The following is a 12578-nucleotide window of genomic DNA, read 5'->3' on the forward strand; positions in this document are numbered from 1 at the left end:
CCAGTCTGCAACCAAATAGATCCAGACAGATTGACATGATTTATCAACTGAACCTACACAACACAATATTAAAGGCCCACTATCACATTCAATGTTTAGTTTCCAAGAAGTCAGCCAAAGTAAAGCAAATTTATCTAGGAATGAAGCTACAAAAAGCTTCCCCAACAGGACTTTTCCAGCACCAATGTTCCACTTTATGCTGTTCAAAATAACAGCATAAGAATTTTGAGGTTTTAATAGTTTTTTTCCCCAGTCCCCTTTCCTTCTCCTTCTACAGCTGAACAATTTTTGCTGAAGTTTAAAAAAGAAACCTTTGTACAATGATTGCTTACAAATCTTAACTCACAAATATTCAAATCTGAGAAAAACAACAGCAACTAAAACCATTTAGAAAACTGTCATATAACATTTAACAGTAGGTAAAAGTAAACAGCTGGCCTTTCTGCAATATTTTTCTAACACAACATGCAGAACAAACTGAAATTCCAGACAGAAAAATCACTACTCAGACATATAAGCCAGAAATTAAATCAGCCCTGACTACATTTAGTCTACCAAAACAAGAGAACAAAAGCTCTAAAGGTCAACACCAACTTGAGTTCATAAGAATTGAAGAAAATTGAGAAATGAGATTTACCCATGCTTTGCAGATACATAGACTCCCATTCTTCTGAGAATGTGCTGCTTCATTCAAAATGGAGCCAGGAATAGTCCTGACTCATTCACATTTTAATTGGCTTAACTGAAGCAGCAGGCAGGCAGCCTCTTATAGTCAGAACTGGGGATGCTTAACTGTCACTCTCACTATTTACTGATGTCACTCCATTGCTGCAAGTCACTGCTCCACCAGTTGCACTAACAGCCCATACTCCTCAGACAAAATTTCCACAATCATAAATTAATGTGTTACAATATACAGTTATTAAATGACAACACCACCACGTCCACGACACGAATTCATAGACATATTATGCTATTTAAGTGTAAGCTAGTTAAAACATAACATTCCTGCTTTACATCCAACTAACTGCTTCTGTGTTTTCTAAATGCCCAGACTGCCCATGTTGCAACTTTTTCTGAAGTAATGCTTAAAAAAACCTTGAGAAGTTGTTTTCCTCCAAATCATGACTCTCCCAAACCATACAACACATATATGTGGCTCTAACTGCTCATAACTTGAACAATTTTAATTTTACACTTTTGTTTCACATTATCTTCAGCAGTTAACACCTGCAACTTAACTGCATAAATGACAGTTTCTAGTAAACACTGATAAATATATCATCCCAGTACTTTGAAAAGTCTTCAGCAATTCTGCAACATTTCCAGCACTCTCCTAAATGTCTCCCAGCCTCCTCAATCCATTTAAGCTCTCCTCAGTAAATAGCTTCCCCAGCAGATTGCAGGTGCATTTGTATACGGGGATTATCAGTAGCTCCCCTTGATCTTGACAGTTACTTTTCGTAACTTCAGAAGAGACTTCTCTAGGGTGTTAAATAAAGTTCTGATGAAATCAAAGTAATGTCATTACAAGACAAAGTTATAGAATTTGCAAAAAACGCAATATTGTCTCAGGTTTATAGTCTAAGGAAATATAGATTAGCTAACTGTCACAGCATCAATGGGAACAGCACACATGCAAGTCTCCCAGTAGGATCTGGAATAGATCTTTACCTTCCAGCTGCAAATTCCTTATTTTCCAAGTAAAATTGAAGACAATTTCCATATAAAATACATAAAATACACAAAAACAAAAGCAAAAATGAAATTACCCTACCTTCTTTCCATCTGCACCACTGTTGGATTTAGTAACACGATGGCATTCTTTCATACAGGTATGATTCTGACAATCAAGAAGCCGCCCACAAAATCTCTTACATGAGTAGGGATTTGCAGAGTGACATGGTAATGGACTAACCTAAAAGTTAAAAATAAATAAATACAGATATGCAGGTGGGATATATATACAAACATTGCACATATGTAGCCTGTGAGATATTTACATACAAAGAGACACAGAATTATTACAGATAAGCTTTGGTTCTCCTTTGAAAAAGAAAAAACACGAGAGAAATTGTATTTGATTTTTTAAGTATCATTTGGGTTCCTATCCACATAACAATGTATCCACACAAATTTGTTTTACACCGACTATAACACGAAAACAGCACACTTCATTAAACAACCTAACTTTTGCTGCATAGTTTCCCTTTCTTTTTGAAAGATTATTTTACACTCAAATCTTTTAGCACCATTTGCTCCATCTTTCTCAATTACACTCATGTCTTCCATTAAAGGTTTCTAGGGTGCTTTACTATTATTGCAAAAGACAGTAACAGTTTGCTTTCACAGGGCTAACTGTGTAATGGTCACCACAAATCAAAACTATTTTACAGTCTGAAAAACAGAAAACTTCCAAGCCAGAAATTCTAAAAAACAAATACTGACTACAACAAATATAACTCCCAGGAAAAGTAAGGAGAAGCAGAAATAGCTCCATAACAGGACTAAGATTTTAATGTCATGTCACATTTGTACTTTCGAATTTGAGGTCAACACTCCAGTTAACAGAACTCTGCAGAAACCTTCAGAGCATCTACTTAAAAGCCATTACTCTTCATTGGTACTGAAACCAGTGTAAATTCCCAGGTAGGTTGTTACTTGCCTAAAGTTGAATAGTACAAGTCCCTCCATACAAAAGTATTAGAGGAAACTCACTTAGCATTTTCCAACCATTATATAATACTCATACCAAAAAAATTAATTTTCTGTGATGCTGTCAAAAAATTTGATTTTTTTTCTTAATTTCATGTCATTTCTCAGAGAAAAACAAACTATTTGTGATGTTATTACACAAGAGGCTAATGTGACATAACTCACTTTGACTAGACCAAGGGTGTGATTTTATGTTGCAACTGTGGTTGACTGAACTGCTTTGCAGGGTACTCATTCCTTTTCTCTCTTCAAACTCTAAAGCCCTCACAGCACTCTCCTACCACTGAACAAGTCCTACCACACATCTCTCTTTACAGAAAGATGATTCAAATAATCAAAATGGAAGAAAAGGAATCAATAGAAAAACGTTTCTTGTCTTTTGCCAGTGGCCTGGCCATACAACCAGGTGAACACAGGAACTGAAAAGAAAGAAGAGAGATGACCCCACAGGGCAGAATGAGGGACAGCCTCCCTTCAGCACTGTCCATGTTATCTCCCTCAATCACACAAAGTATAATTTAAACCCACTTGCCTATATAAATTTTTCTGGGCGACACCCAAAAAATACTACTCCACTACATCACTTCAAAATCCAGTTCATTCACAAGACTTCTGAACTCCCCTGATCATCCTGACTCACCAAGACTGAAGAGAAGTCTGCATGGCAAGCTGAACATCAAGCATGGCATACACAGGAGAAAACCTTGAGGCCATCACATCCAACCACTTTCACACCCTGTGTCAGAGCTGAAGCCAATGCTGGCTAAAAGCACTAATACAACAACCACACCTGGTTCCTACTGCCCCTTGCAAACATCCTACTCTGTCTCTGATGGATGCTTCTGGTGACCAAAGGAGGAAAAGCCAGGAAGCAGTGGGTCTGAAGCAGAGAATAGTACCCTACCCAGAACACACTTAGCAGTCACCAAAGCTTTTGATGTTCCTAATATCCCATCCTATCTCCCTCCCCAGAGCACAACATCCTTTCAGTAGCAATGTAAGTAGCCAAAGGATGTTAAAGAGAAAAGAAGGAAAAAAAAGATGTATTATTCATTACATTCCACCCACTTCTCTACCTTTTCTTGCTTGCCCATTGCCACTCAGTTTTTTATGACTATGCTTCTGCTGTGGCTCAGACAGTGACAGCAGATCAGGGCAACAACAGCAATTAGCTCCAGCTGTTCCATAATGCTGGTGAGACTTTTTTTTACCAAGAGTTAGTCTTCCACCAGATACAACCCCTAGCTCCAGTTACAGCCAAGCACTTAGGCAGAATTGGAACATCCCTCCCAGGAGCACTGCTCAAGTACACAGATGAGGGGCACTGTTAAAAAAAGGCAGACTGGTGAAGCACACAAGTCAGCCAGGCAACAATGGTAGCTTTCAGAGGTCTAACTAGAGGGAACATTCCAGCCCTCTGGCTGCATCCAGCAGAGCTTCAGCTTGAGCTCAGTAAGATACAACAACCTCCTGGAATCAACAGACACTGTAGCCAAAAATTGAAAATTTTCAATTAATTTAAGCCTACATTGTTGGACACTACATTATTTTTTTTCTCCATTTCTCTGCTGTGGATCTAAGTAGTAAGTCCAGCTGAGAAAGTAAAGTTTTACTTTCTACAGCTGGAATGAGTTAAATGAGGGCCGGAATTCTTAATACAAAGAAAACATCAAAGTAGCCACAAACTCCAGGAGGCTGATGAGCTGAAGAATGAAGAAGGCAGATGAGAACCATAAGTATTTTATGAAAGTTGAATAGGAAAAAAAAAAAAAAAAAAAGAAGGCAACATTTTCAGACTACAGGTCTTCTACAGGACAAGGAAAGGAAGGAAAGGAAAAAAACACATGACAACTTTCAAAAGCTTTCCAGGAAATCTCCGAAATGCATACAAGTGATTAACAGATAAATCAATTAGAATATGAAAACTAAAATCAACAGGGCAAGGAAAATCTGGAAACCCTTATAAGGTGTTTAGCCATACAGATGAATCTCATCAAGTTTCACATTAAGTTTTACCTAGAGGCAGAGTAATGATTTTCCTCCTATGAACAAACCAGAACTAAAACCCACTCAGAATATTAAAACATACCATTAAATTCCTACCAAAAGAAAAAAAGAAACACCCAAGAAAAAAGAGAGTTCCATGATATGCCCAGCCTGATTCAGGATATTTACAAGGAAGCAAAACCAGAGCATTTTCCTTGCTCTAGAACATCTAATGAAATGAAGCAACTAGAAGAAAATCACACACAGCAGATAAATGGATATTATAGTCAGTAAAGATTTCCTTCTTTGTCATCATTTATCTTGTATCAGCTTTAATGTATGTTTCTCATCAAAAACAGATTTAGAGTAACTTGATTTTAAAAGATTTTAAAACAGCATATGTGTACTACTGCTATGAAATTCCAACGTATATAACAGTTAAGAAAAGAACATCAAGATTTCTTTTTTGGGATGGCACAAACTGTTGATAGGTAATTTTTCTGACACACAACCTGAAATAAAATTGAGAGCTACTTTTAAGAGACTACAAATGGAAGAACGATGAGTTATTTATTTTTATAAATTTATGTAAAGTTATTTAAGAGAAGGCTGTAGACTTCAGCTAAAAGAAATGTTCTTTTAGCTTAAACATCATGTAGAATCATACTTCCACTACGCACAGATTTTATATAATTACATCCTCTGAAAAGTAATTTTTAGTCTGTTCTTAAGTAATAAATTGCTTGTTCTAAATGCCAGAACATGTAAGAGCTCAAACTAAATCAATCCCTTAAAAATACTTCCTAAATTAAATACCAAATAGAAATAAAAAAAGAAAAAACAACCCCATACACAACCTTCCCAACAAACAACCAACTCCAATATCTACACAAATTAAAATTACTGTCCACATATTAAAAAATTATTAGACAGCAGATTTGCTTGTTATATAAGTCCTAAGGTGTTTTCTTTTATTCTCTATTCTACACATTGTCAGCAGGCATCCTGATAAAACACAAGAAGGCTTTACAGCTTGCTTCATTCCTAGTTTCTTTCTTTTTTATATCTCTTCCATTATAGGAGGTATAACAATAGTCCAACGTAAGTAGTAGCATAGTACAGCAATAAGCACCTACTCACAGCAAAAGTTTGCTTAAGAAAATTGCTACTACTTTTGTCACTTGTGAACAGTCCCCATTTCCCAGTGAAAATCCCCTCAGGAGTTGGACCCTTCTACTGGAGGGAAGCATTCCTAAATACATGTGTTTCCTCTTATTAACAAAAGTAAATTAATTTGAGCTGAGATTATTTGTTAGGAACCAGTGTGGCTGTAAAACAGTGAACAGACATTACATGTTTTTTTTTCCTTTCCAGAGATCTCAGAGCAACACAAAAATGTACAATGAGCACAAAATCCACTGCAAATAAAGTACATTCATATACACATTAATGAATCATTCTTTTCCATAACTTCCAACAAAATCTCAAACAGGAGACAATTTCACTCGAGGAACTGCTCCACTTTAGCAGGAAGGCAGCACCGCCCTCTGCAGGCTGACAGAAGTCACAGTTCATCTAGAGTACCATGTAGCATAAAAAAATCTAAATAATTAAAGTCAGCTGTAGACTCACAGGGATTTGTCCTTATTGTCTATGCAAATCCATATAGAAAACATGACCCAAAGCCACTGAATGATTTTGCCAAGACTAGTATGCAACAGAAAATGAATTATTTTTTTTAATTATTCTGAAACAAGTAGTAATAAGTATGTAGTGATTGTTACTATTTTCTCTATTAAGTGTAGCAATACTGTCCTTCTGCTGTGAGGAAGGACAAACTTCACAGTCATGTACATCTGAACAGGACCAAATCCTTTTACACTGTCTAGATCACGTTCTAGACTGGGTCTATTGACCACAGCTTGCATTTTGTTTAACATAAATTCATGGAAGTTTGGGTGAGTTTGGTATGTCCTATCAAAAACCATGTCACAGACTCAATAACAAACTGGCTGATGTAAGTTTTACTGTGGAAAAACAAAGCAAAGCCCATCTGTTTCAGCAACAAACAGACAAGCATTGTTGATCTTTTCTTCCACTTTCAGGACAGGTTTTTCTTCAGCAACCATCAAGATGCATAACAGCTCTGTGGAAAAGCTGCATTCACAGCCTGGATGGAATGTGCTGCCCCAACAGACTGCAGCTACATGGACACTGGTAACAACATTTAAAGATGCCACCAAAACATAATTGAGGCACCAACACACATCAAGACATTATTAATAAAGGTCAAAGGAAAAAGAAAAGAGGTATCTTCAATATTTTTGTATTTATTTAGTGTTTTATACAATTTTTTACATGCTTAAAATTTTTATAATATTGTTAGTCAGGCTTTGACAGTGAATTTATACCAGACATACCAATAGACAAAGCCATAACTGCAAAATGTTTTTTTAAATTAGTTTAGCAATCGTCTTCTGAAATAAAGAAAAAATACTTGACCTTACATTTCGTAACTTTTAGAAATTATTGTGAATCATGATGACAGCTACCAAGTATCAATTAGATCCTCTTCTCATGTAAGCCAAAACAGACAGCAACTCCATCTAGAACTAGAGAAGGCTACACACCAGAAAGATAAGTTATTAACTAACACTAAAGAAGTTTCCACTATACTGTCTGATTTCATCCATGTGTGCTTAGATCCAAGTCACATGAGAATTTTCCTGTATGACATTATATTCCTAATCCTTTTAAAATATACACAGCAGTTCATAGAACTCAAGAGTGTGTGACAGAGAGAGAATATTAACTATAGAATGAGGGGGGAAAAAGCCTAAATATTTAATAAGAAGACCACTGAAAAACATTTAAACACTATTTAAACACCTGCAAGAAAACACAAGAAGCTACATAAATAATGAATTTAAATTTCTGTCCATGAATTGCACAAAGTCAAATAGTTATACATTCTTCCGAAAGGAACTAAAATCCTTCTGATATGTAAGCTGTCATGCTAAAGTATTTCATCAATTTAAAAATATGTATTAAAAATCGACTATTCTTTTTAAATTCCTTTTGTTTTGCAGACTTACGAAGTAAGATAACTGCCATATTTCACTTCACAGGGCAGTTTCCATGACTCACCTCATGCTGTCCAAGACACTCCCTGTTAAAAAATAAACAAATCAGAGATTTAGAAAATGCATATTTGTTAGGGGACTTCAAACAGTAACAGTGCTTTTCACACAAAAATTAGTGCAATCTATTTTTTAAAAGTGCAAACTAAGAAAATCACCCATCTATGCAGCTCAATGCCTCTTCCTTTCCAACAGTTGTTTGGATTGTTGTGTTTTACAATGAAAACCTCAAAATTTGTTTCATGTGCAAATTAACTGTAGTTGTATGAAATCAGTTACTTTTTAGAAAGTAACCTGCTTTTGTTCCAAATAGCATCTTCTTTTTCTCTACTAATACATCATATTTTCCAGTTATTTCAGAGGTCTCGTCTGAAGAACAGTAACCTTTTTTTAAATATCCCTGATAACTTCTTGGACACAATTATCTTTCCATATAAAATCTCTTTTATTTGCCTTTTTTTTTAATTTTAATACTTACACTGGTATAGGAACCTCACAGGGAGGGCACGGGAGTGCAGTCTGAATGAAGACTGGCTCAGACGGCTGTTCCCAAGGCCCTGCAGACTGATGCTGAGAGCAAAAGACACCAGCTGAATACAAAACATAAATGGAACTATCTGCTTGACCGTAAATAAATGTACAATCTAAAGCCTTTCCAATTCTAAGAAATTCACTTTCTATTAACTAGCTTTTTACTAATGGAAATCTCCACATGCCATATAGACAAAAAAATTACAGTTTTATCCTTAGCCTGGTTAGGGATAGGAAAATTAAGTCCTGTGGTTCCTAGTGCTAAAAGTTAAGCACCAAGCCAAATGAAAAAGACCAGTAAAATAGTTCTAACCAGTTAATAAATGTAAAAATATTTCAATTTGTAAGCTACTTCAATTACCATCCTGCAGTGTAAGTTAAAAATTGTCAATTTGTGACTTCTAACTTCTGCAAAATTTGATGGTTTTGTAAACACCAGACTTAAATTTTTTTTGGTTCTTATGTTAAAAGCAATTGCTTAAAGCTGAAATGTTTTTAATACAACTCCAACAAGAATCTTGTCATCTTTTGAGCACTTCAAGTATGTATTACAAAATTACCTAGATTGCAACAAAGGAGCTAGAACCACTTAGCATCACACTGAGCAGTACACCTACCTCTGTGCTTGATTATGTGTTTACTCTGAACTCCAAAAGCCCCAAAACAGAAGATTCAGGTCAAACCGATGCTCATTGTTCTGAACACAAATAATGCACCATTTTTCACTGTTTACTTACTGAGCCAGTTTGCTTCACAAGTGCCTCGTCGTGGCAGGAAACAGGGCACAAATGGCCACAGGTTAAGGTTTTCTGGCAGGGCTGGCGACACGGAGGGCACCGCCCAAAGTGACAGTAGTGTTTCTCCTGGGTAGGATGGTGACAGGTAGGTGGCCGACTGAAGTAAAATCCAAGAATGAATCGATATGACAGCAGGAAATACAAAGTTACAGTCACTGGGCAAGTATGTTCAACATACAAAGAACTGAAATGAACAAGTTGTTGGTGTTTTTTGTAAATTAGTTTACTTCTCACCTTCAGCAGGTGGTTACCATTACAATAAAATCAGAGAGGAATTCTAAATAAAATTAAAAATCAAAGTTGAGTTTACATACTCAAACAGCTGTTTCAATCCTAATTCTGCTCTGCACTACATAATCTTGCTACACCCCAGCAGAAAATATTCTTTTTCTTTTGCTAGTATAGTTTTCTAGATAAACTGCCTCTGTGGCACTTCAAAACATACCAGAGAAGACTTGAAGAAATGAACTGAACTACAGAGTTGGAAGAGCTTGGTGAGACAGAACCTCCCCCATGAAGCAGGCAAGCTGCTCATGAAACCTCTGTGTCAGAGAGGTATCTGATAGGAGGGATTATTGCTAATCTCCATCTGCATAGTCAGGGATTCAGAAGACCGAGAAGTAATAACTCTAATCAGATAATGAACAAATTTTGCCTTTCAGGGTATGTATTACCACTTTCTTTAAGAACACTTTAAACTCCACTTAAGAACAGGAAACAGACCCACTTTCTATACTGACCTGCACAGCTGCTTGCACTTGGGAGGTTTGATGGTGCGCTCTCTGCCACAGGGCACTTTGATGACAGTTTTTCCACAACTGCATTTCACATCTACAGTCTCTGGACATGGATTGCAACTACCTAAAAATAAACATATTAACAATGTGACAAGCAAGTCAGAAATAACCCCTTTATCACATTTATAAAAGAAGCCCAGTTATTTAGATCACACAACACTTAGATCTTCACAATTTGTATTTCAGTCTTACATACCTATGAAGAAATGTCATTTTACATCTAAATTCAAAAAAGGACGCTGAAAAACTGGTACAATAAAGTTTTGCAGATTTAGTACGATATTCATGTTCAGCCTATGTAAAATGAATGCTTCCTTGAAAACATCCTCCATCTCTATAAAGTTAGTAATCTGATGCATTTTAAAAACTGTATCTGTAAAAGATCTATGTTTTAATTCATAACTCTCCCACACCATTTCTTCACCAAGTGCCAACTGCTAAGTTTTATTATTGAGTAATTTAACAGCAAGAATATGAATCTTCTAAAAAAAGCAAAGACAGGAGATTTTAGCTTACTAATCATGTTCCAATCTGAAGCTTTAAAGAAAACAACTGAAGATTTTTACAGTAAAAATTTTTAATCAATTCTGACTTGTTAGCAGGATCTGAAAAGCAGCATTTCAAGAAGGAGATGCCTCACTGGAAAAAGGCTGCTAAAGAGAAAAGGATGGAAGCACTACAGTCTTCATATTGCAAAGTAAATTAAATAACAATATAGTGTTCAGCATGCACAGAAACATAGAATCATTTGGGTTGGAAGAGATCTTAAAGATGATTTAGATCCAACCCCTCTGCCATGGGCAGGGACACATTTTACTAGACCACACTGCTCATAGCCCCTCCCTCAAAACACTGCCAGGGATGGAGCATCCAAAAATCCTCTGGGCAACCTGTTCCAATGCCTCACCACCCTCACAGTAAAAAAAAAAAAAATCTCTTCCTAATATCTAATCTAAACATATTCTCTTTTCAGTTAAAGCCATTCCCTCTTGTCCTGCCACTGCCTGCCCTCGCAAAAAGTCCCCCTCCATCTTTCTTGTAGGCTGCTTCAGGGACTGGAAGGCTGCCAGTCTTCTCCAGGTTAAACAACTCCAATTCTCTCACTCTTTCTCACAGGAGAGGTAATCCATACCTCTCACCATCTTAGTGGCCCTTCTCTGGACTCTCTCCAATAGGTCCATGTCCTTCCTGTGCTGGGACCCCAGAGTTGGATGCAGTGTTCCACTGGGGTCTCACCAGAGCAGAGGGGCAGAATCCCCTCCCTCCCCTGCTGCCCACGGGGCTCTGGATGCAGCCAGGACACCTTTGGCTCTCTGGGCTGTGAGTGCCCATGGCTGGGTCATGTCCAGCCTCTCACAGCACCCCCAAGACCCTCTCAGCAGGGCTGCTCTGGATCTGTTCATCCCTCAGCCTATGTTGATACCAGGGACTGCCCCAACCCTGGGGTGCAGCACCTTGCACCTGGTTGGTACATCTCATGAGATTCCCAAGGGCCCACTACTCAAGCTTGTCCAGCTACTTTTGTGAAATAAACTGAAGGTCTAAAGCTATACTGCCCAGAGTGGCTATGTCTACAATTCACTTACATATCCTATTAAGGAAGACAACTGACTGCATTCCCAAAAATACAGAAAGGCAGGGATCAGAGATTCAGAGAGCCTGAAGGTAAGGTGAGAGCACACTGTTCTCAAATCAAGTGTTATAATGTATTACAGTAGGAAGCAAAACATTTCTATTCCCTGGCAACACACTGTAAATTTCAGCAAGCACAATAAATATTTAAGAAAAAGAGATAAGAAAAAATAAAACCAAACCACAAACAGAATAGATTAAGTTACCTTTTTTCAGGGACTCCTGCTAAAGGCCAATTCTGAGATTTGGTGCCTTTTAAAGGACCTTACCTGGGCAGTTATTTTCTATGAGGCATTATTTCCTTTTATATCAGTGGTCACTGCAATCTGACAACTCATAGGAAAATAACCCTGACCTGGTATTACATACTAAAATAATTAATCATAACTTTCAGTAGCTAGTAAAATATTGGTATATAGGGAGAAACAAATGAATATAATATTTTACATTAAAATAATTGCCTTTATTAGGAATACTTTCAAACATTTATGAAGATACTACAAACTGTACAAGACTGTATTTTGTTAAAACACAGAGAATTTAGAAAAGAAAATAAATTTATCATCTAGTATCAGTAGTGATTACCTTCATTATATGCAACTTTAGTTAGTAAATAGACAATTATGCTCTTTTGATAAGTTACTCTTCCAAGTGTATATATTTGTTATTTACATTCACAAAGATCACTTCTGTTTTCTTACAGACATTGCTTTATTGTTTTCATGTTAATTACTAGAAATCTTCATCACTTTTAGCCAGGTTGTAAAATGTAAGCACCATCAAACATAAACAATCATTCAACATAAAAGCTTATCCTATAATACAAAATAAGCTCTTTAGTTTTCCAATCAGAATTTTATTCTAGAATTTAGTTATCAACCAAACTAACATGGAAAAGCAATGTTACCGGTTTTCTTCTGACAGTACACAAAAAATTACATATTTCCAAGATTTTAGAGAGCTACAGGGGATGGAGAAGA

The 12578-nt window shown here is 36.6% G+C and overlaps 1 protein-coding gene across 1 annotated transcript in view; it reads right to left on the bottom strand.

Moving 5' to 3' along the window:
• The window catches only part of NFXL1 (nuclear transcription factor, X-box binding like 1), a 44471-nt gene that overhangs the window by 20425 nt on the left and 11468 nt on the right, over window positions 1-12578 (bottom strand). Inside the window, exons 12-16 of the mRNA XM_005415640.2 lie at window positions 9910-10030; window positions 9110-9266; window positions 8320-8411; window positions 7849-7870; window positions 1778-1918 (exon numbers count right to left, since the gene is read on the bottom strand). Of these exons, the coding sequence (XP_005415697.1) occupies window positions 1778-1918; window positions 7849-7870; window positions 8320-8411; window positions 9110-9266; window positions 9910-10030 (533 nt within the window). The remainder of the gene's footprint in view (window positions 1-1777; window positions 1919-7848; window positions 7871-8319; window positions 8412-9109; window positions 9267-9909; window positions 10031-12578) is intronic.

This window comes from Geospiza fortis, unplaced genomic scaffold, assembly GCF_000277835.1.
Source record: "Geospiza fortis unplaced genomic scaffold, GeoFor_1.0 scaffold40, whole genome shotgun sequence".
NCBI classification, from domain to species: domain Eukaryota; kingdom Metazoa; phylum Chordata; class Aves; order Passeriformes; family Thraupidae; genus Geospiza; species Geospiza fortis.